The following is a 24,817-nucleotide window of genomic DNA, read 5'->3' on the forward strand; positions in this document are numbered from 1 at the left end:
ATGACGGATACAGTTGTCGCGGAGGGACAAGTCAAGTTTAGAGATGGAAAAAAGGTTAATTCCTCCAATATTCCTCTTCTTTTGGAGCTTTAAAATGTTTTTCCATACTTAAGGGCCAACTGCAGGAATTTACTTTGTCATTTATTGATTCTTTACAAACTTCTCCACAGTGGAAGACTCGGTGTGTCGTCCTTAGGAAGCCCTCTCCGGTCGCAGGTATGTGGCTTTTATTTTTTGCTATCATCTTATTATTACCACTCAAAATGTGCAGATGTATACAGCGACAGACAGTTGAGTTCATTCATCTGCAGCATTCAGCACTAATCCCGTCTGCTTTCTGCAGTTAAACTAATCACAACTTGTCAATTGGTCTCTTGGCTGTGCGCCACGGGAGCGCGTAACGCACCATATCCGTGTCAACATGTGGGGATGTCTTGCAATAATTAACCAGCTGAACTGAAAGATTGATTTCATTTAGTGCCTGTGTGCTTCAAGTCTGAATATTAAAACAGTTTTTTGCCAGTTGGATACCAGGTTAATCCTTTGAAAGCATTCCAGTTAAACGTAAAGTGTGACATGTCCTCACTGTAACAGAGGTTTCGCTCTTCAAGCAGAACGCAGCATGTGTGAGAACAGAATGGAGTTTAACTTGAGATGCTGTGAGGACAGACACGTAAACACGTGGCCATGCAGTAGTTTATGGGTGTAATGTAGCTACTCTGCTGTGTGTGTGTGTGTGTGTGTGTGTGTCCATGTGTGTGTATTTATGTCTTTGCTTTCGTCACCAGCTGTGCCAGTGGATCAGTTCATTGTTTTCGGGTTTGTTATCACAGCTGTGCCATAAACACAGGCAGGCATGCAGCAGAGATTACAAAAAAAGTGACTGTTGTTATTCTACATTCTGCTATTAAGCGCAAAATTGAGTTTTAAGCCGGTCCATCCTTAAAGCTCCTCACTCTGTTTCTGCTTCAGACTGTCTGTCTCTGCTGGTGTACAAGGAGAAGAAGAAAGGGAAGGAGAAGGGCAGCGGCCACAAGGAGAGGCTCAATGTAACCCTGGAGGTATGTTAAGCTGCAGCAGACCAAAGGCTCGCTGCTTCTGATCTCAAGTGCAGGTGAAGCACACTGCTGGGGCAGCTTTACCACCGCTCTTTAGTGCTGGTGCATCACGTGCTTTCTACAGCTGTCACATGTACAGGGGGTAGACTAAATGTGGATGTCACACGGATAGATAAGGACTTGAGGTGGGTCACAAGTAGACTGCTAGTAGACTAACAAAAAGAATACAGAATGAAAAAGAATAATAGAAATCCAATGTCAGTGTAATCTACTCTGCTCCCTCAGGGGATCTGTGGCGTGGAGCCTGGGCCTGGGTACGACGGGGTCTCCTACACCCTCTCCATCCTCTGTCTGGCTCACACGCTGGTGCTGGGCTTCAGCAGCCGAGATGCCCTGCTGGCCTGGGATGCTCACGTCCGCTACAGCCTGGGAGAAGGTCAGTGGTTTGGCCTAGTGTGGATGTCACAGTCCTGGGTGCTTGTTCAAGGATGTGATATGCAAATGATTCATGTACTTGATTCAGTGATCTGCAGTTGAATAACACACATTAACAAATTCAGCTAGTTGTATCGGGTTAGTTTTTGTGAAGAAGAAAGGATCTCAAAGAGTTGCATAATGCTGAAAAAGAGTTTGTTTATTTGTGGAGCAGCAGGACTAACTGTTATAGAGAGCTGTTTGTTTCAAGGATTGGAAGGTTGATTCAGTACGAGGATCTCAAATATTACGTAATCGAGCCTTAAAGCGACACTAGATGCTCTATGGCACAGTTATTATTGAGCGTAACATGTTGTGAAAGACTAAAGCCTGAATGTGGTTCACAGTAAGAATACATGAGGTATGTACTGTATAGTGTGTACAGTATGTAACTGTTGGGATGTTAAGCAGTGTTGCTGAAAAACAAGTGGAATCACACAGACAGAGAACATCTTTCATCACTCCTGTCTGTTCAAAGTGCTTCTCTGAGGACAAAGAGAAGGTTTCATCAGGTCCACATGTAAGAAATGCTAAAATACACTGAATCCCATTTTATATGAGTGAACTCTGTTAGAGTTGCCTTAACTTATTCGACTTACTTCATTATTTTTATTCTCAGTATAGTGTGCAGTGAAGCAAGGTTCTTAAGAACACAACACAAGGGTATATGTTAGTTGTGCCCCTCCTCTCGTTTCACAGGCTTCTCCTGCACACGAAGAAGTCTGCAAGAAGAGTAAGAAAGACCACCGTATTCAGTTGCCGATTACCCTGCTGAATTCTGCACTCTTTTATATGAACTCCTCCTCCTGCATTCTTGATACAGTCCCAGACAAACGGCTCAAAAAAGTATTAAACACAAGCATTGTATCTGTTGTTCAAAGCTCTGGCAGTGGTACACCTAAATGTTATAACTTGGACCCTCACGAATAACTTTCTCTGTCCAAACTTTCCTCTTTTAACTTGTCTCATTGAGAAACGTCCTCTCTATTATCATGAATTTTAATAACATTTAAATAACCTTTAGCTGTACTTCACATCCAGACTGAGTTTAATTTACATTTGTGTGCAGCAATAGGCAGTAATGTCAGAACTTATATTTCTAATCATTTTTCTAAAGCGATAATTTCCCTTCCTCCTCTTTCCAAAATGTCAACTGTAAGATATTTTCGGGCTCCATAGTTCCTCTTAATAATATTACGAGTCTGTACTGTTCCTGTGTCACAGACTTCTATCTCCCCTTGAAGCACAACTTCTGTTTTCTGATACTAAGAGCTCATGTTGAACATATTTCCATCTTAACAGCAAATCTGTTCTTTCCTGACTTCCTGACCGTTAAAATAAATTCCACATTTAATATTTTATCTTCCCATGTAAAATCCACAGCTAAGAATCACGACTCGCCTATTAGAACACAGGTTGTGTAGCTGTGCTTTCTGTTGCTGACGACAGTTTTAAACATATTCACACGCCTGCAGTTTGTCCACAGCGCTGCCGGACAAATGTTGAAACCAAATTACCTCAATTTATCCTTCTTGCAAGCTGTGAATACTTCAAATTGCTGTTAACAGTTTCCAAAGCGTACTGATTCAGATACCTTCAGGGCAGCATTTGGTTTTACATAATTTCATTAATGCTAAAAAACGATTGCTTGAGATCAGTAAATCTACACAGCAGCAGGACGTTGCCCTCGGCTACATCTCTGAATGTGTAGCTCCGGTTTGGAAACCACAGACAAAAACCTTCACTCTCCTCTCTGTCTCTCTTCTTCTCCTTCAGTCCACAGGTTTAGTGTCAATGTCGAGCCAGGTACCAAACTAGAGAGCGGCCCCGCCTCCCTCCACCTGTGCAACAACCTGTTGGTCCTCACCAGAGGCGTCCCGCCTGTCGCCATCGGCCACTGGAAGTTGTCTGCGCTGCGTCGATACGGTGCGGTGCCAAATGGCTTTGTGTTCGAGGGGGGGACTCGCTGTGGATTCTGTAAGTAATTCCTGGACTGAGAAGGTTTTGCTGCCGTGTGTATTCAGACAATGTGGCCTGCAGCCAAGAAGGGCAACACTTCAACACCAACAGCTGGAGAACAGCTGTGGGCGATGCAGAGCATCTCACGGCCGTGACTCTGTTGTTGTCGTCGGTGTATTTCTCTTATTTGTGGCTAACTGATCAAACCGAGATGCCGTAGGGTCAGTGCAATTTCTACCGGAGCTACATTAGAGCTTAATGGGAGTAAAATAAATATCACTGGTAATATAATATTTTAATGGCAGTATTTAAGAATCAAAGAGCTTCTTTCTATGTTCCCATTTTACACCAATATTCAATTCATCGTTGACAGCACCAGTGATGAGACAGTGATGAGTGTGATTTGAACCTCTTCAACACTGATGCTCTTCTTACGAGCAGTATATATTTGCATTCATCTTGGAACGCATACAAATAGAAACTTCTAGGAAAAAAACAATATTTTCTCACTCAATGAACGTTGAGATTTTCGTTGCTCTTTTCCCGTATAAATGGACATTTCTACCTTTTTAATAGATACCCTCAAATATTGAGAACTTGCTTGTAACTTACTAAACCGGTAACTTTGTCAATGTGAAATACTTCCACTGCAGCAGTTTAAAGTTCCCTTTGATGAATAAACACATCTTTTCATCTCTCTGCAGTGCTCACAGGTTGAGAGATCTGTCATTTAATAGACACACAGATTCATTACAGGTCTTTATATCGTAACTTTATCCACATAAGAAATTACTAAAAAATAAAAATACCTAAAAATATAATACTATGTATGAACCCAGCACACTATCCGCCTGCCTACCAAACAATGTGCTGTGTGTTTGTGTAGTCGTCTGAATGTCCTGTTGACGTGGGCATGAATGTGAAGAATGAGAGGCAGTTTCATGTTTTTGGGTTGGGGGGGGGTGTGTGCGTGTGCGTGTGCGTGTGCGTGTGTGTGTGTGTGTGTGTGTGTGTGTGTGTGTGTGAGTCAGACACATGGACAGCAAGACAAGTGTCTAACAGGACAGTGTTTAAAGTTTTCACTGTGGGAATACTTAACTCAACAGCTGCTGTTTTCCTGGTTTTATTAAGACATCTAGCTCTGTTGCATAGTGAGACCTCCTCACTGACTTTTTTGTTTTCGTGGTGTGTTAGTGTTAAGAGAAAGTTTCTACACTTAGTGAGGTTTGTGTGTGTGTGTGTGTGTGTGTGTGTGTGTGTGTGTGTGTGTGTGTGTGCAAAGCGTCTCATGGCTCCTCCAGGAATAACCCTGAGGGCCAAAGGGTCTGGTTTCAGTGTTTTCATGGGCAACATCTATAAATACCACCCTCCCCTGTAGTGGTCACTTAGCCAATCACATAGCACCTGCTAGCTGGACTGCTAATCACAGTTCTCTCCTTTTAACTCATCTACATATTACCCAGCAGCCCCAGAGGCAGCAGAAAGAGGCTTAGAGTGACAGAAAGAGAAAGATGTGAGAGTCAAATCGACAAGTGACATTCCTCACATGAGTGCTGAGTGTTAGCTTACATTTTTACATGTTCATTTGTATTTGGCGAGTACGTGGGAGACATAGCAGTGCTCTGCAGTGATTCTGTGGAGTGTTGTTTGAATTCACCCAAAGCCGACTTTATTTGGGGTAATAAAGCACCAACTGGCCTGGTTACAGTCAGGCTTCTGACTTGTGTCTACTCTTCGTACATCACCCAAAAATCATTGCAAAAATGTTTCTGTGCACTTCACTCGAAGACAATGCAGAGCAACATGTCTGATGTGCTGTGTCAGCTTGAGTCTGTCCTGGAGTTCTGACGGACCATGTAAAGCTGCTGAGTCTGCACATTTACTATGTATTTATAGGAGAGAATCAGACCGTCATCATTGCAAAGATGTGCAAACGGTTCAGTACAGTTACGGTATAATATTAGGTTGCACTGTACTTTGAACCGAATGACTTATTAAAAAAAGCTCCTTTACCCTCTCGGCTCCCTGATTTCCCTGAAGGCCTCGAGCAAATCAGAAGGCCGGTTTGTTGCTCGTCTAATGCTTCTGCATATTCATATTTCACCCTTGACTGCCACCGTGCTCTCTGCTGCAGCTGCACTGTGATGTACATTGTAGACGTGCAGCACAGTGACACAACGAGCCTTTCTACTGCCACGGACACGCACACACATTCCCTGACTGACAACCAACCAGTCGTGTGGGACAGTGGGCAGTCATGCCGTGCAAAGACGTTCACTAGGCACTCATCAGTTCAGCCTGTGTGCTTTTGGTTGCACAGTCGCATGCACACACTGTATCAGTGTGACTCATGTAGTGATGTCTGTTCTTCAGCTCCCGTCCAACGTGAGGATGAGACCACGGTGTTCTGTAATCGATGATGCTCGGGGCAGAGCTGTGTTTTAGCGAGACGGATATTTTCTGACTTATCACGTCCACACGTGTTTCTGTTGACCCTGTGTCACACACACACACACACACACACACACACACACACACACACACACACACACAGTGAGAACTGATCCTTTGCAGAGGCTGGATGGCCGTCAAGCCTTGTGATCTTGATAAAAGCAAATTTAAGGTGACTTGCTATGTCGGTAATCTTTCCATGTCCCTGAGCAAACACACACACACACACACACACACACACACACACACACACACACACACACACACACACACCTCATATTGTAGTACAGTATCATATCAATGCACTTGTGAGGTAGTTTTTCTTGTGTAGAGAATATTACATGTTATAAAGTACTACGCAGCATTTGCTACGCAGACACTTCAAGCCAAAACAGCCGTCCTCCTGCCTTCGTCTCATTACTCTCCGATATGACATTAAAATTACTGTAGAAAATTGCCTACGTGGAGCAATAAGATGTACATTGGTCCCAAGCAGGCAGGGATTTGGTTTGCCTGTTAACATTTGACAGAAAAGCTGCTTCCTTCTCTCTTTAGTATGATTTATTACTGCTGCAATGTGAAAATAAGATCAGCTTCTTTCAGGATGAGCTGCCATGCAGCTGAACTCAGCATGTTTGTGAGGAATGAACAAATCCTAATGATTTTCTTTCCAGTGATAGAATATGTCTCCTTCTGTTTGAAAGGTTGTGTTGACATTAAGAGAAAAGGCTTCTCAAGGCCTCTGAAGATGTTTTTCCTCCAGCTAACTGAAATATTGGCAAACTATGCAGAAAACTATCTCTTAGCAAAGAGCAGGATTTATTAAGTTGAGTTATAACATTTACAAACATCAAAAGCTTGGACCGATCGTTCCGTACTCATGATCACACCGTGTTGCCTTTAAAGCAGCTATTTTGCATAACAATGTATTAAATGGATATTAAGGAAGAAGTGAGCTTTTAGCCATATCTGGTGCAATGAACTGTCCCTGTTCAATAAACAAATGAAAGTGTAGATAAATTACTTTGTGTAATCTGGAAGCGGACGCTCAACAGCTGCTGAACATCGGGATCATCTTGAGCCAGGAGTCTTTGGTGCTGTACCATGTTAAGTTGTTTAGAATTCTCCACAGAGTATATCACGTACATGATGGATGAACTCTTTTGTTGTCGGTACCGTGCAAGGCCAGAGTTTGTGTTTATTTGTCTGGTGTTGATGTCTGAAGGCTGAAGGCTGAAGGAGGGCTTCTACGTAGCTCGTAACCTTTCTGACAGACTTTACAAAACTAGATTCACAGAGGCCAGCTTCTCAAAAGTCTTTCAGTTCAGATGAATCACTTGGATTAAAAAGCAGAGCATCTTTTTATTAGTTATAGTTATTGTGAGTTCTATAGTTCACTATGTAAGTTCCTAGCTTTCACACAAGCATCATCTCAGCTTGTAGCCTAACAGCGATATTATGATCACAGCATCTGCTCCCGTTGGGACTCGAGAAGATCCTATAGAACACACAACAGCTGATGAAGCTCAGAGTTCTCATTACATGTACTGCTGATGCTTCAAGAGGGAAACTCTTCATTCATTCAGCTTGAAGAACTAAATGGAATTGTCTTTAAATTGTCTTTAAAATCATAAATGCAAACTTAACTTCCAGCTCTGTAATAATACAACAACCGTTTTTGAAATGTGTAAATTACATTTAAAGCAAAGAAACTTAAGACCGACTCAACTGTTCTTAGCTGTACTTACGTTCCATAATAACAGGAACATGATACTCAGATGTGCGGGCTTACTCTGTGGCTGTCTTTTCAATATCTCGGCGATGTGAGATTGTAACGTTTCATGACATTATTTTGCAGACTCACGGCTCTGTGTGGGTTTGACAGCAGAGTGGAGCTGAGTGTAACCTTCATAAGAGGCTCGCTGCTGATTCAAACAGCCTTTCCTTCACAAAAGCTCTCTGGCTCAAAGATGATTTTACTCTATATTTCATCATTTACTACACTTCATGCTGTTTGCTGATAAAATATTTTTTTCTCATCCATCAAAGGCGTACGTCTCTCATTGATGATGATGTCGGTCTCTCTCCCCATCCATCTTCCAGGGGCTGGTGTTTTCTTTCTGTCCTGTCCCGAAGGAGAGCAGATCAGTTCCCTGTTTGACTGCGTCGTCCGGGGCATCACCTCCAGCAGGAGGCCTCACGGCCTGCGACCTGCCCTGCCAGGTGGGCGTGCACTCACGCAAGCATGCAGCACGCACGCATGCATGAAAGCTTTTAAGAAACAATACAAACACAATATGCCTTCAGACATAAATGCCTACAGTAATACTGGCAAAAGAGACGCACTGTTGTGAACTAAAACAATCCATCACATCGGTATGTGACGTTGTGACCTCTGTTATAAAGGTTTAGTGTGCATGTTTAGCATTTGTGTCAGGCGCCAACGGAAACAGCGCATGCTTAAAGCCCTGAGGGTTACCGTGTGGATTAAGCGGTCATGCCTTCGTGTGTGACTTGTGTGCTTTTGTGACGGACTGCTGATTTCCCATTTCTGAGACCATGAATATGTAGACGGAGGGTTTAATGACCGGTGGAAAGAGAAAAGGACACTTGCCAAGAATCTGACAACTAAAACACACACACATCTCAGGATCTGGTTTTGGACATCTGGCCTTTGTTGTGAAGAAACTTTGATAATCGTTCAGTTTAAATTGGTGGAGAATTGATGCCATGATGGAGAAAGGTGACAAGTAACTCCTTTTGGCTTTTTATTGTTTCATACTGTACAAAAGGGACAAGAATAGACCTTCTAATCTCTATTTTTCAGACATTAACTACTGTCAATATTAAACGGCACTTAACATTTCATTTAAAAGTATAAAACTATTTTTACCTGGACACAGTTGTTTAATCTATTTCCTGCATACTGATGGATTTGAACTTTCCTGTCAGTAAGCAGCAGAATAATTCACATCCTGCTTGTCAGGGAGTTCTCCACTTGCAGAAGGACTCGACCCTAAAGCTTGTTTTCTGTAACAGAATGATCACTTTGTAATCCAGATCCCAGTGATCAGTGTGATCAAGGCTGAAGGAGACATGTTGGTGCCTCCGATGCGTTTTTGTGCCGCCAATAGCCGGAGACATTATGTTCTCGGGTTGTCTGTTCTTCCGTGTGTGTGTCCGTCTGTCTCATACTGAAAGGGGCGCCTCAGGAACTCCTTGAAGGAGTTTATTCAAATTTGACTAAAATGTATGTGTTCTTTACATGTTGCATGGTCAACATTTAAAGTAAAACTTCAGCCTCCCTGCAACATTTGCTCTAGTGTCTGTAAGCCTGCGTCAGCCGGCTCTGAGGCCCGCTGTAACCCTCGACATTCAGTGCTGTGAAGCAGCTATTATTAGCGTAGACTAGCTAATGTTAGCTGACACCTCACATAGCGTAGTGAAGAAACGTGGCATCTGCACGTTGGCATTAACTGCTGCACTCCAGAGGCAGAGAGGGGTTAGGTTGTTCACACCTATACACACAAACACCTTGAACCATTGCAACGCACACGCACGCACACACTCTGTGTATATATAGCAGGCATTAAGTGTGTAATTGGCAGGGTTTTACACTAAATCGATGTTCAAACAGAGAGCCGAGGCGCGTACGACCTCCTGGGAGAAGTTCAATTTACAAGTCTCACACGTAAACGTGTTAAAGAAGAGGCTGCAGCTTCCAGGAGCAGCTTAACGACTTCTGCCTTCATATCTCCGCTTGTGTTAAGTTACACAAGAGGTTCCTGGTCTGGTTTTCATGTGTATTTCTGAATTCTTTCATTCTAGGACACTAAGGTATGTTTTCACACTTAATGACATAAAAAGAAAAAGTGAAACGTGAATGATTTCTATCTACATATTCACCATCATTCACTCCAAACCCTTGATCACATTCACAGCAACATAATGTGACAAGTAAACTATTCCTCAGTAGCTGATAAATAAAAAAATGTTCACAAAACTTAACTTGAACTCAACCCTTTTACTTATAGAGTCCAAAACATTATGGACGGTGGAAATAGGTTTTAATGTCATCAGCTGTGTGCAGACAACTGGGTCATCTTGTCTTCATTCTCTTTGCTCACAGACTCTGACGGTTGTGTGTTTCTGTGCTCTTGTTGTGTTCCTGCAGATCCCAAAGCTGATCCAGTGTCAGCAGAGGAACGTATCAGCCAAGAGGCGTCCGAGCTGGAGAAGAGACTCAGCATGTTGTCTCAAAGCAGCCTCGCAAGCAGCACAGGTACGTTACATCGTTACCTTCACTTTAGGATACATGTTGAATATGTAACTCATGGGCTCTCTGTCATGTATCAGATGGATCGTGTGCATCATTTTAGGGCCGTCAGATACTTGATGAACGTTTTGGGATTTCTTAATCATCGCTCTTGTATGCGTCTGTCATTGCAGAGGATGAATCCCTGGTCTATATGTACGAGGACCTTCTGTCATAATAATGTTTGTATGAGTCAGAGTTGTGAACTGCAGTGAGTCAGAGTTCCTGTGTTATTCTTTTTTGCCGACTAACTTTAAAGCTCAGAGAGAGTTTGGGAAAAAACAAGAAACAAGATTTCTGACTTCACAGCATAGAAAAGTATGAACCGTTAATTAAACACTGGTTTCACAGGTCATGATATTTTGTATCTGGAGCCTAAATAAAGACATGATCTCTATATGAATCATTACATGTTCTTTGTGTATAACTTTGTGGTTGGTGTGTTTGTGTTTAGATCAGTTAATAAATCACTTCGTCAGGATCTAATAACGTTCTCGCCCTCTTCAGCTTCCACTTACAGCTTCAGCACGTCTGTGGCCGGGGACGACCACAGCAGCATCTCCAGCTCCTCCTCCAGTCAGTCGGAAGCGAGCTATGGAAGCAGACTTCCATTCTGGGTGGAGCCGTTAGCTCGACCGCACCTCCCTAACGAGACAGCCTCGAGCTCGTCCACGCTGAATGCTTTGACCGATTCAGATGACCGGCTCTACGCTGCTGTGATGGGAAGTTCGGGGACTCGTCCGTCCAGCTCGTCCGCCCAGCTGCATCCTCGTGGGCTCCATGACAGCGGGCGGCAGAGCTCGTTAGACAGTGGGATTGGGATAACAACAGGCAGCCAGTCATCTTACTCAGGGAGCTTCTCCTCATATACTGGGAGTCTGGACATGGCCAGCCAGGGAGGTGACGGGGGGTTTGGCTCTGTGGCCAGCCTACCTGCTCCGCCGCCTCCTCCTTCTTCACCTCCTGCTGTTCCTCCCCCGACTCCTCCTCCTTTTCAGTCCACACTTACCCCAGAGCACAGTTCTGCGACCCCCTCTTCCTGCCCTTGTGTCTCCAGATCTTGCTCTCGTGCGTCCCAGAGGAACGGTGAAGAGTATCAAATCCCCAGCCTGCTGAGACTGCAGTACGACACCCCTAGGAGTCTGCTCAAGACCCTGTCCCTTGGGCAACCATCCATCCACGAAGGCCCCCCTGAGCTGGGCAGGTACAGCAGGAGCAGTGGGGACGGATGGGGTAGTCGGGGACAAAGGTTAAGCAACATCCCCACAGGACCCGGGGCTCAGCGTCAGGCCATGATGCAGCGCTCGCACTCATGGGGCAGTGAGGGGACGCCCTCTGTGGACAGTGAGGGGACGCCCTCTGTGGACAGTGAGGGGAGGTCCACACCGAGACCGCTTCTGGTCCCTGGAGGCCTGGTTTGTGGAGAAACACAGGTAATGCTATTCTCACTCTCTGTCAATACAAAGCAGATGTATGGGTGACTGATACCAAATCGACACCTGCTGTCACAGATGTGAAGCTTTATTTGAGACGCTGCTGTTTATTATAGGACATAACATTGCTCTCACCAGGCAATGTTGAATGTACTCTTAACTCCCAGGGACCTGTGGTACTCTGTTGGTTTAGTATGTTACATCTGTTTGATCCTCGGGCATATTTTTACTGTTAATATGGAATCAAGAGGCTCTGCACATCTCGGTCCCGTCTTGGGTATTCGATAGTGATGTCAAGCTTTAGGCCACTCGACCTTCATCAGGGTGAAAAGTAAAAGTTTCACTGAAAATCCACTTCCATATCTCACCAAACACAGAGGTTATGTGATGATATTAGTCCCGTGCAAAGTGTTTTGGTTTTATCTGCTTCTTTTTTTGACCTCTGTCCTGCTTCAGGATTATGGAGGCTGCGTTGGTGATCATACATTTTCATTTATTCACCCCACATAGTGATTCAACTGGAGTGTCTCACTTGTCCAATGCTTGTTTTTCTTCTTAGCAGCTTGAGTGAGGAGGGGATTCTGAATTACACGAGGTCCCCCGGTCATACTAGTCCCACTGAAGTGTCTTTTAGTCCGTGTTGGTGAGGGTCTACTTATCCACAGTTCTCCTCTGTTTGGCCTTTTGTAATTTCAACTTTTGCTCTTGCCGTATTACATAATCTTGCAGTGTTTGTGACTGATGCACCAACAGTTCAAGCAGCAGTTAGCCTTTTGTAATTTGTATTTATAGCCATAACCTTCAAAGGCTCGTTGGGAAGATGAAAACAATGCAAAATGTTAAGCTGTGCTCGAGAAGCAGCAGAACAGCAGGAAAAAGGATTTCTGTATAGAATATACTTGCTGTTCTTTGATTCACACTGGGGGTCACCAGCATCATAGACCATCACTACCACACCTTTTAAGACCATACGCCGGCTCATACTGTACTACAGTTTAATATGGTCACTGCCTCCTCGGTGTCTTGTCTATGGGCAGTTTAGCGACTCGGCATGTCTTTGGTCGAACCACTTCAGCGTGTGGAAACATGGTGAGAGGATTCAAACAACAGAAGTGACTGTGAATCAAAGTCAGGTCCTTCTCATTGTGAGGTGACAGTGCCCCCCCGCTGAGTATAGAATAAAACAACTGTACAAAACGAGGTGTTAGTTTCCATCTGAAACCTGTCGAGAGCCGGTGTTGTTTCTCCTTTGATACGTTTGTCTGAAACCTCAGAAGCCAAAAGAAGAGACCTCTCCTCCACATTATGTCTACTTCATCTTCTGAGCGGCTGTGAAAAGCTCTTCCCAGAGCAGGATAGGAAGCAGCATGTCTTGTGATTTCTGACAGCTTGTGTAGGAGTGTGTTCATTATACATCATGTTTATACTAGAGAGAGAGAGAGAGAGAGAGAGAGAGAGAGAGAGAGAGAGAGAGAGAGAGAGAGAGAGAGAGAGAGAGAGAGAGAGAGAGAGAGAGAGAGAGAGAGAGAGAGAGAGAGAGAGAGAGAGAGAGAGAGAGAGAGAGAGAGAGAGAGAGAGAAAAATCCTGTTGTATGAAACAGAAATTACTTTCCTCGACTCTGAAATGTCGGCGGTTCTATGTTGCTACACATAAACTACACATCCTTCATGCCGGATAATGAGACAGTGCCTGAGTCCACAAGTTGTACCTTGAAACAAACCGTATGATAAATAATGTTGCTGATGCTTGAGCTGTTATTAGCTGCTGTGGGCGAGAGAAACATGGTAAATTGGGACACATTGTCCAGGTTTCTCATCTCTTTTGTCCCTCGTCTACCACCTCTACAAATGTCACCTCTGTCCTTTCGGCTCTGTATCAACATTTTTCTTTCATCTCGTGCCCTCACACTTCCCCAGCTTACTTCTTTCTCCTGATCAATCCTTTTCAAAGCCTCTCTGTCCTGCTGCTTGCAATATATCTATCAAAACTAATTTGTTTGAGCAGTTGCAGTTGTTTCCCTTGTAGCCAGTAACAATGTTGAATGTTGCAGGAAAAGCACTTCACCCTTCCTCGACAATAACATCTCTTGTCTCTCCAGTGCAGTCCTGGTTTGGACAACTACATAACACCAGAGCAGTGGCGGTCAGCGAGGAACAGATGTTTGACTCAGGTACCATTTTATTTGCCTGTTAGTTCCACGTCTGGAACCATAAAAAAGCTTTTTTTTAGGCTGAGGTTAGCACCTAACCATGCTGACAGCACAAACTACTGTTAACGTTGAGGGTAACCAGAGGGGAAGCATTAGGCTTCTGTGGCAGCGGCGTGGTTGGGACGGCCCTTTAACTTTTGATTGGTTCGCCCGTCCCTTCCACCGTCTAATAACCAGACTATCGGCCTGATTACTGCTGTTTCTGATCGTGAGTAGCTGTGACTTAGGTGTGTGACGCAACTATGTCATAGCAGGTGTACAGCTGAGGAACCAGGGGAGCGCAGTGTTACTGGTGTTACTGTTACACGACTTTCTTACATGTCACAGATAAAGATGATGCTGTTCTTAAATCAACTGACTAAGAGAAGGTCCATGACTGAGCGAGTGTGCATCTCTGTGACTAATCTCTCTCAGAAGTTATATAATACAACACGACAAAAACATCAAACAAGCTCGTTTCTTAAAACTGATTCACTGTAAATAAGTTCTTCAAGACAGAATCTGAAATGTTTTTGTCATTTGTTTCCTAGGTTGCCAACTCTCCATCAGGCCCGTCACCTTCTGCAGATACACGAGGTATGTTTGTAGATACATGTATAGATATATATATATGTGTATATATGTATATATGTGTATATATATATGGTGGGAACTGAAGTACTGTTCTTAAAGGAGAAATATGTAATATGTTTGTAAAGTGTTTTTCTTTGTTCGACAGCGTTGGTACATTTGCTGATATGTCATACTAGCACATCATATTTTCCTGTAATGTTCACGTTGTTTTATTGTAATAATCTGGATACTTTGCTCTCAGATGGTTTTCTCTGTTTGAGAGAGGAGCAGGATGAAGCTGGCGATACGTTAGCGGGTCTGAAGAGGTCGATGTCCTCTTTGCCACCCTCTGCCCCCCCACCCCCCCCGCTGCCTGTTGAACTGAGCACGCATCGGCCAACATCAGCCTGTGGTAAGAAGAGCACAGAATGTCTGTCTGTGACTCATTCGTCTTTGTGCTTTTATGAAATACTATTGACTATATCATGACTTCATTACATGTATACTATAACTCTTAATGCCTACTATACTACGTCATACTATACTTCATGTTGCATACTATAGTAGGACTTTTACATTTTTTGATGAAATACTTCACTATAGCACGACTACATGCTATACTATGACATGCTACGGCTTTTTCACAATATGTTTTAGGACATACTATATGATTTAATGTTTTTTGACTTTTACTATGAATATTTATCACTTTTTAATGACAAATGACTTTTTACATTTCTTATGACAGAAATATGACATATGTATTTTTATGACGAGTCCTATCAAGAGTATCACTGCTTACATCTTGACTCTTGCTGGTGTGGAATCAGATGGGCGACCAGCTGACCAGCGAACCTCTTTGGATCTTTCTTTAGGTGTTCTCCAGTCTGCCCGTGAAGCTCCTCCGTCTGGAGCCCTGGACACTCGGCTCCACAGGGACAGCCTGGTTCATTATGTTAACATCCCCGTTAGCGCCCGACCAGCTACGGCTCACGGAGAGCTTCTCCACACAGAGCTGGACCTGCAAGAGCCCATCTCAGCGTCAGTCTCCAGTGTGTACAGCACCTTCAGAGGTAACACTCTGCAGCTCTGCACACCCAGTGACAACAGGGTTTAACATGGCTAAGATGGCATCCAATTCAGTGGCTCAGAAATAGATGACACGGCTACCATTAACACACAGATACGTTTTCTTTGGTTGAGAGCGTTCTACAACTGCAGCTTATCTGTGTGTGTGTGTGTGTATATATATATGTGTGTGTGTGTGTGTGTGTGTATGCTCTATTTACAGATGTGAAGGAGGGACAGTAAACTAAATAAATGGGGAGAAAGACTTTATTCATGAAAAACAGACATATCAATGACATCTTTAGATTCTGAAAATAGATCAATTTACAGTTTAAACATTTAAATTATAAGCTGTGAATTTTAAGCAAAGACCGTTAAGCAGTTTAATGCATTTCCATTGAATGAATGGTTAAGAGTTATATTGCAGCACTACCACTGAAGTTAACTATTCTAGGTTAGCGATCACGTAACGCAGACGTCTTTCCTTCTCTCCCCTTCAAGAGTCCATGAAGTCCGCCCACCTCGACATCACTGCCATGGAAACAGCTCAGCGAGGGGGCGGAGCATGGTCGGGGCCGAGAGGACAGGCTGACTCAGCAGGAGAGCAGGTGCTGAGGGCCACCAAACGGACACTTCAAAACAGTTTTCATCGCTGATTCTTTCCATCTCCTCCGTAAATAAGCTTAAGTGCTTAATTGCAGTTGATCATAGCAATCACTGTTGTACTTAGAACACAGAAGTTATGTCAGTGTTCCCACCAACAGTCCATCCCACTATGAATAACAATAGAAGGCCTTCTAAGAATCACTCAGGTGATCGTTATAAAATAGCCTTAATCACAAGGGAATGCACTAAATACTAATGTTAACCTGATAATATAAGTATGGAAAAAGGGTTGACAGCAGCTGTACTCGGCAAGGTGGAATTTACAAATAAATTGACTTTCTTCAGACTGAGATCAAGCCCCCCTCATGGCACCGACACCTCGACTGTTAGACAAGCTAACTGGGGAACTCGTCGGTCCACATCTTAGGAATACTTTAGGTTCAGATGACATTAATCCAGACCCATGAGGCCCAGCCAGCCAGGATCATTACTCATCACAATAATCAATGACGCTGCCGACTGCTGCTGTGGGAGTTGATGAATAGAAAAGCACAGAAGTGTGTTTGTTCTAAACTCTCCAACATCTGGCACTAAGTTTATCAACAGAAACCAGAAATAGCAGGACAGGGTTTGTAAATATGAACTGTTTTTATCCGTGCCAAGACAATGAGAGTGATGTTTGACTATATTTTTTTAAATATTACTGTTTGTATGTTGTTGGCACCTGTACATCTTACACATTAAAGATTGCTGTTATCTTGCTGTTATCTGCACTTTCTTCATTTTAAATAGATTAGACGATAACATTACAATAGTTCAGCAGACTGAGGTATCTGATATTACATTAGTAACTGATGACAGACGGGTGTGGACAGTGTGAAGTACTAGTGCAGTCGGTTGGCTGTTCCCCTGAACCGTCCCTCAGCAACTAAACTCCATCATCTGACTAAGAGTGACTCAACTTCTGTTCACTCACCAGACGCCGCCACCAAATGTTGCCGTTTTGGGATTATGGCCACATTTCTTCTACACCTGCACACACAGATGTAGCAGACTAGTCTGAATATTATGTACAAACAACCCACGATTCATCGATTTCTAAACAAAATAAATCAAATGTCAGATAACACTAGAAAAGTAGAAAACGGATTTCTTTTTGTAGTTGAAGGAGCGCTGTGATTGAAGAGGGAATTATTTCAGTTCAGTCGTGATCCTCTCAGAGCTCATTATGCCGGAGGCCCTCCTGGGAGATCTTGTTAGACAAGTCCTGCATGTGTTTCTTCATCTGAAACCAAACAAATACACGTATGTGACCATGTGACAGCCTCACACACACACACACACACACACGCTACCGTGACACATTTATCTAGAAGAAGATACTTAAATAGAAACATTACCTCTTATACCAATAAATAAATGGTGCCAATGTTTAAACATATGGCTGACTAATTATGCCTCAGAAATGATCTCCAGCTAACGCGCCTGCTTCATCAGAGTTATTGTTATATGTGTAAACGTGAGGTATAAAAGGGAAACTTCTTGTGAGGTTTGATTCCTTTCGTTTACCAGAAACTATAAATAAATAAGACTCTGCTTCTCTACAATGGAACAACATTAAGTGTTCTTAACTCGTGTCCCTTCTTTCTTTGTAACTGCTCTTTCTCAGCACTATGCCATCTTTTATTCATGCCCATTTTGCAACATCATTAGTTTCTACAGCAGTCAGCTGACCGTAGCTTTGTGTTGTTTGATGGTAAAATGTATAGCTGAGAGCTAATGGACAGACTGTGTCCCTCCTCACCTTGTAACCCATCTCCCTGGTTTTCTCAGCGAGTGTCTCGTACTTCTCCTGGTTCCTCTTGATGTGCTCTTTGTCTCCTAAAGACTCCACATGTCGCAACTTCTGGTGGGAAAGCTCCAGCTGCTCCTGGTAATGGCTGTGCTTCTCCACCTTGGTCTCAAAGTGACGCAGCTCCTCCTGAGTGAACGAGGAGGGCGGTGAACACAAGTTCACTTACAGGCACAACAGAGCTGATTTGCATCTCAAGTACTGACTAGAGAGGAAATGTTACCCTTTGACACAACTGATCTTAAAGCCAGATATACTTAAATAGAGCGGACATTTCAATTGGTTTCTTCAGTTGATTTGGGACAAAGGGTGAAAGGAGCACAATGAGAGATGTGATCAGAATGCTGTGCACGCTAGGCTCACCATGCACAAGTAGTACTAAGCTACAAAATACACCACAAAGGTTTGTGTTAGAAGATTTAGACTGCAGCACTGTGATGAAGCATCCAAAAGACCATGACTAGCAATGCATGCGCTACCTTCAGAGAGTCCAACTCGTCTTCGCTGAGGTTTGTTCTCTTGGCAGCCTCCCACAGTTCAATCACACGGGGCTCCCGGAACTCTACAGAGGAACAACCAACAGAGCCCGAGATGAAGGGATGAACACTCCGAGGAGACAGTCTGGAGCCTCACCAACACATGCGCACTCAACAGGGAGCTTTGAAGAGCAGCAGGCACAGCAGACGTCTTATATGAAACTAGCTGCTCAGTCATTTAGTCACAAAATGAAAGAAGATTGAATTAAAATCTCTGTTCTAATATAATAAAGAGATAGACTGAGATGCACAGAGAGTCGAGCTGTGTGTGTGTGTGTGTGTGTGTGTGTGTGTGTGTGTGTGTGTTCTCTCGCTCACCACTGTCTCCAGTGAAGCCCTCGTGGCTGAGTTTACGGAGGCGCTCGAAGCCCTGGTTGAGGTCTCTCATCTTCTGCTTCAGGTCCGTGTGCTTCTGGTGCAGCACGTGCTCTTTGGCGTCGCCCTCCAGGGAAGAGATCACGTTCTTGTGTATTTCTGTTGAAGGGAACAGACGGAGAGAATGACGGGAGGAGGAAAACAAGAATCCATGAAGAAGAGAGAGAAGAAAGGAAGAAGAAACAAAGAATAGGAGGAAGAAGGAGGAAATGAAAGCAGTAAATTAGACAAAGAAGAACAGCATTAAATAAGCTGAGGTTAGTGGTAACTGTAAACATTTCACTGGACTGTCTTTTTCTTCATATACCAAACCTTGAGTAACTTATGGGTCTCATGTCATCGGTTGATGCCACAATGTGCTGATGCAACACGTGCCCGTCTCACCGTGAGGAGGCAAGAAGACAACAAAGGCCACTTGCACAACAGTTGACATTTGGATCAAAAGAAAAAAAAACAAGGCAGAATAAAGGAAGCAAACGTGTGTGTGTGGTTGGAGGTGACGGTGTTGTGAAGGTGCACGGACACTCCTCTCAAGGCACCTTGTGATCCGTTCAATATTTAACTGCATCAGACAAGCAGAAAAACACCCCCGGCCTGTACGACCGCTCGTAGTTCAGCCAGGTTCAGAAGGAGACACAGCAGGTGGGGCTGACTGACCCGAGCAACAGCAGAGTTCATAACCAAATGAGGTAAAGAAGAGGGTGAGAATGTGTTAATCTTTGCATTCACTTACTTTGGAAACTGCCCCGACAGCTAGAAAATATGAATGTGCTCAGCAGAATTCTCCAGGTTTTAGTTTAATATGTAAAATGTAATCTTCAAAGTTGTTCTGGTGGGCTTAGGAGCAAACCTGGGACCAGAACCATGATTGTATACACACAACAGACAGTGGACGGCAGAGAGGAAGAGAGGGCTTAAAGGCTCATAAACTGACATAACGAAGCAGAGGTGGTGCGATTCATGTAGCTCACCTTCGGTCCTGCTGACAGTGTCCATGAGGATGTTGTACTCGTGGGTCTTGTCCTTGTGATGCTGGAACTCCCTCTTCAGACTCAGCAGCTCCTCGCTGGAGAACTTCCCTGAGATCTTGGCCTGATGGGGGAACAGTCGTTGTAGAAGGTCGTCTCACAAGCACGAGCGTATCGGACGTACATCAGACAGAAGAACGACGTGAGAATGATGGAGGTGTTCCAAAGGATCAACGCTCGTTACGCTACAATTCCCTCACTCGATGTGTCAGAAGGTTTAGCTGGAATATACACATTTCACAATCTAAAGATTACAGATTTTATTGTTAGCAACTAGAATAAGCAGAGATTTCAACGTTTGAGAAATTGAGCTGAAACATTTTAACACTCTAAAACACAATAGATATAAAACAGAGTGCGTTGTCACAATAGAACGTCTCTACTCTGGTCCTCCAGCAACTTCTGACTTGATTTGCAATTGTCAAATAATCTATCACTTGTTTTTGTCCAAACATCTTCAAGAACACGATGAAATGTTTGATGAATAAATCTGTGTAATAACGTCTCTGCTCTTATGTTTCATCTTTAACCCTTAATGCTTCAGTGTAAACTTAATATGCCAGGCTGAACACCAACGGGCCGTCCTCTTTGTTTACCCATCTTTTCTTACGTCTCCGGCTTCCAACTGCGTGTTTTTTGCTATGACTCGTGGGTAATTCCCTGAGACAAAGTCTGCAGAAATGGAAACTTTTTCTTTTACACACACACACACACACACACACACACACACACACACACACACACACACACACACACACACACACACACACACACACACACACACACACACACACACACACACACACACACACACACACACACCTTGTTCCACAGTTTGTCCAGCCTTGGGTCGTCAAACACGTCTCCCTCTTGGGTGTCGTGGTCCTTCAGGTGGTTGCTCTCCAGTGGGCGAGTGTCTCTTTTCCCGTCCATTCCATATTTGGCCAGGATCACTACATAACAAACAGACTTTTTACTGCTGCGATAAATGATCCCAACACGAGCCTGTGAGGAGCAACACCTGAGGCCGGCACGAGAGGAAACGGTTTGACAAGTAAGAAAATCTAAAGTGACTAAGACACAAATATATTCATCATTTAAGAAAGACTCAAACATGTCACGTCACATATTACCCAGAGGCCCACATCCCTTGACGGCAACTCATTAATATCACAGGGAGCAGCATCTCTGATGCATCGCATGCTGAAAATAAGCTGCGGAGGCCAAGAAACGAGCTTTAGAGTCGAGGAATCTAACAAGAGCTCATCTGAACAAACTAACGTCACCTTCCTGTTGACACGAGTAGCACAGAGCAGGTGATGTCCATGTGCTTTCTGTCATGCTGCACTTAACCTGATAACAACTAATAATGATGCGAGTGAGACAAGAGGAACACAAAAGATGAGAAAATATCAAAAGGAGGATTTTAAATGCATCAAAAACTGCCAGCGCACAAACTTAGACTGGTTCTCCAGGACAGGTAAGTGATGCTGTTGCCATGTTTGGTCTAAACATAGTGAGCAGCTATGAAGATATGAGCAGCTTGGTCCTCTCTCAACATGTTGGACTGCTGCAGTACAATACAAAGTTGGACTTTGCTCTGAAGAAGCTCTGCCTTTATTATTCTGCTGTAGTAAACCGTTACTGCAGCCGCTGATTCAGCACCTTCTCAAACTGTTGGTAACCATCAGAGTCACTTATTGACTACATGTTTCATTAGGAGAGTGGCCGCGTGCAGACGGCTCATTTAAAATCCTCATAAAAAGGAGGTGAGAACTTGAGGACAGTCTCTGCGGAACGGTTCCTGCACATTTTATGTGTTCAGCAGTTTCTTGACCCAAGAGATCTGCAGCGTGTGCAAACATTCCCAGACCAACCAATTAACAACAAGCAAGGTGTCAGACTGTCTGTAGGCAAATCGAACCGAGAGCATCTACAACAGTGCGATGAAAAGAAAAACAAGGAAAGATAGAAATGACTTCTGAGCCCAATTAGAATGACTGGAGGACTTGATTCAGTGGGGATGAGGTGACTTCAGGTCCTCCTTGAAGGTGTTTGTATGAAGCTACAAAGGAGAGAGACTCTGCTGCTGGAGGTCACCTCACCTCTGGGGAGGAACCAGAGGAGCGAACTGGCTGCTCGTAGCAGAATGCTAAACAGACGAGTCCGTCTGGCTGGTGCCTTGGCTGCAGGTACGAAGGTACACGCACTCACACAGCAGCTCTGGACTTAATCAGGACTGGATTAAGGATTAAGGAGAAATAAATGAGGAGTCTGGATTATACTTTACTAATACCGGTTTTTAGTTTGGGAGCCGCTTGATATTCATGCCTGGTTGGTGAACACCAGCATGTTTCTGTTCTCAGAGTGAATGAGTGCGTATTTCGGCCGGACTGACTCTACAGTGACTTCAGGACGACGTGTGGAAACAGTTCGCCTCATGCCCATGCTCATGTCTCACCGTTGAAGCTGCGTCGGAGCTGGGCCTCTCTCTCCCCGTCCTCGTCCAGCCCCTCCACTTTCACCTTCTTCCACTGCAGCTCATCCTTCTCCTGGATCTTCAGGTCGCTGTGCAGCTCAGACTGCTGCACCGGAGACAACTGCAGCTACCGAAAACCAGAAGAAGAGACAACAGTCGGACCACTTTTACCAACAACACGTTCTTTCTGATGAACCAATTCACTCTCTTGTTTTTGCAATGCATGCGTTATCATAACTTCAGTTAGCTTACTACACATTCTAGCAACACTCCAGCACCAAGCTTCACTCCACAGCTTCTTTGCTGTGAATCACTCACTCGGAATACACACAAATAAACTACATTAAGCTTGTACACGCTCTGCATCCTCTGCTCCTCCCTCACTAACCTGCGTGTGTGAAGGCTGTATCTCCAATTAGAATGACGAATATTACAACCGCACAGCTGAGGAAAGTGGAGCAGCCAGACTCGGACTGAAGCGTTAGCTTGCTCGGTTCTCACTGGCGGTATCGGTGTTAGCTCCAGGCTAACCGTGCAGGTAACAGCTCGTGTCATACACTTACCCTTTTCGCCTTCTCCCACACCTGGTTCAGTTTAGCGATCCTGAACTCCACCGTCTGCCCATCACTGCCGCCGCCGCTCGGCTTGGGCTCGTTCAATTCACGAGTGTATTTTCCGGCCAGTGCCCCCACACCTACACACAGAGCAGCGAGCACACACTGCAGCTTCATCCTCACAACACCGACACACACACACACACAACACGACTAGCGTGGAAACAAAGAGATCCGGGACAGCGCTGCAAATGTTTCTGTTGCGGCTCACTGGTGAACCCCAAGTCATGTGCTCAAAACGGGAGGGCACTTCCGAAGTTAAAGCATTCTGGGATATGTAGTTTCTTGTCTCGGCCCATGTGTTAGTACTAAAGCGGATGCGACCTTTTTGCACTACAATTCCTGAAAAGCCGCTCTGCGCGGTTACCTTGACCAGAGGCTGCAAACACTGAGCAAATAGAAAGCCTCCACGCCTCGTGCAGAAGAGCCGCTGCTCATCACGCGACTGTCCGTCACACAGCAGAGGCTGAGAGGAAGTCTCCTCCTTGAGTCTCCTTGAGAGGAGGTCTCCTCCTTGAGTCTCCTTGAGAGGGATCTCCTGAAGCTTTCCTCGGGAGGTGGGAGTTCATAACGACACACACACTTAAGGCCGAACTGTATGGAGCTAAATCCAGGTCAAGAGATTTGAAAAAAAAAACGTGACCTGAAAGTTCAAGTTGTGTTCTTGAACATTGAAAAATACAGCAATGCATTCAAAATAAAAATAAGTGAATGAAAAGGTTTTTTGGGTTGAATATCATTTTGATTCAGTTCTGGAATTTTTTTGAATACATTTTTCTTTTTCATTTATCACTTTCATATATATTTTGATATTTGAGTTCTTATATTTTCCAGATTTTATATTTTCAGATTCAAATCTTTTTTTGTGGATGTACATTTTCAATTTTTTTTTCAAATGTTCAGAACTTTTGATAAACCTAAGGATTTAGCTCCATATTAACCACTTTTAAAATTGACCAGGTAAAATGTTCCTTTTTTTCTCTTTGTAGATTCCCACACGGAGGATATCAATGTGTGTTGCATGGTCGCCTATATAAATGATAAAAAAAATCTTATTAGTTACAACATGCTGTATTCACAAGCACAATTTAAAAAAAAAGTGTTTTGAAGATTATGTTGTTTTCTAAATCCCACTATGTTTTTTGTTTATTTGTTTGAGTGTTCTTTCTTTTACATGTAATATACATATATATATGTTTATATATATGTTTTCAATTGTGCTCAATTCAGATGAAAAAAAGACAATTGGCTTTCCAGAGGACAAGCGTGAACTTTTCATTTTCTATTTATATTTATCTAATGTATTATTTTGTTTTATTATATGCTAATGAATACATGAGATGCAAAACAAAGTGAATAAATCACAGAGCCTTGTTTTACTATTTCCAGCTTCAAACCCTATCAGAGTGTGAATTTGTTATTTTAGCTGTTCGTATTACTAGATATTTCTCAGGTGCACCATCTCTTTAGCTGTTGTAAGAATGTCTGAACATTTGTTATGTTTGAGACAAAAGAATTAAAATGAGTTGAAGACACACACACACACACACACACACACACACACACACACACACACACACACACACACACACACACACACGATGATTTAGCCATTGATATTGTTCATCTCATATTTATACCAGTGAAGCTAATATCATTTACAGTGTATGAGACAGAATGAGGACAATCGTTTTGTGTTATTAGTGATCTATTTATCTATTCCATGATTGAACTGTTCTGCTTGACAAAATCATTTGCACAACATCAGTGCCAATACAGCGCAATAACTGACCTGAATTCAGTTAAA

General features: G+C 43.6%; 2 protein-coding genes across 2 annotated transcripts; one reads left to right on the forward strand and one right to left on the reverse strand.

The window, feature by feature from the left end:
* On the forward strand, positions 1-16,285 carry dok7b (docking protein 7b). The gene is given in 14 exon segments (XM_076090674.1): positions 1-54; positions 171-216; positions 973-1,061; positions 1,344-1,494; positions 3,309-3,509; positions 8,046-8,171; positions 10,126-10,224; positions 10,765-11,690; positions 13,790-13,861; positions 14,431-14,476; positions 15,328-15,428; positions 15,430-15,525; positions 16,024-16,073; positions 16,075-16,285. Coding segments are annotated over 14 exon segments (2,118 nt in total). The 3' UTR covers positions 16,136-16,285.
* Positions 15,770-23,228, reverse strand: lrpap1 (low density lipoprotein receptor-related protein associated protein 1). Its single transcript, XM_076090675.1, has 8 exons — positions 22,960-23,228; positions 22,379-22,523; positions 20,740-20,870; positions 19,861-19,981; positions 18,833-18,988; positions 18,458-18,540; positions 17,931-18,107; positions 15,770-17,411 (listed from the first exon to the last, which is right to left on the reverse strand). The coding sequence occupies exons 1-8, from the start codon at positions 23,125-23,127 to the stop codon at positions 17,343-17,345; spliced, it is 1,050 nt and encodes a 349-aa protein (XP_075946790.1). The 5' UTR covers positions 23,128-23,228; the 3' UTR covers positions 15,770-17,342.
* Positions 23,229-24,817: the final 1,589 nt, after the last annotated feature.

Source organism: Anarhichas minor, unplaced genomic scaffold (assembly GCF_050575085.1).
Source record: "Anarhichas minor isolate MPS153535 unplaced genomic scaffold, ASM5057508v1 ptg000012l, whole genome shotgun sequence".
NCBI lineage: Eukaryota > Metazoa > Chordata > Actinopteri > Perciformes > Anarhichadidae > Anarhichas > Anarhichas minor.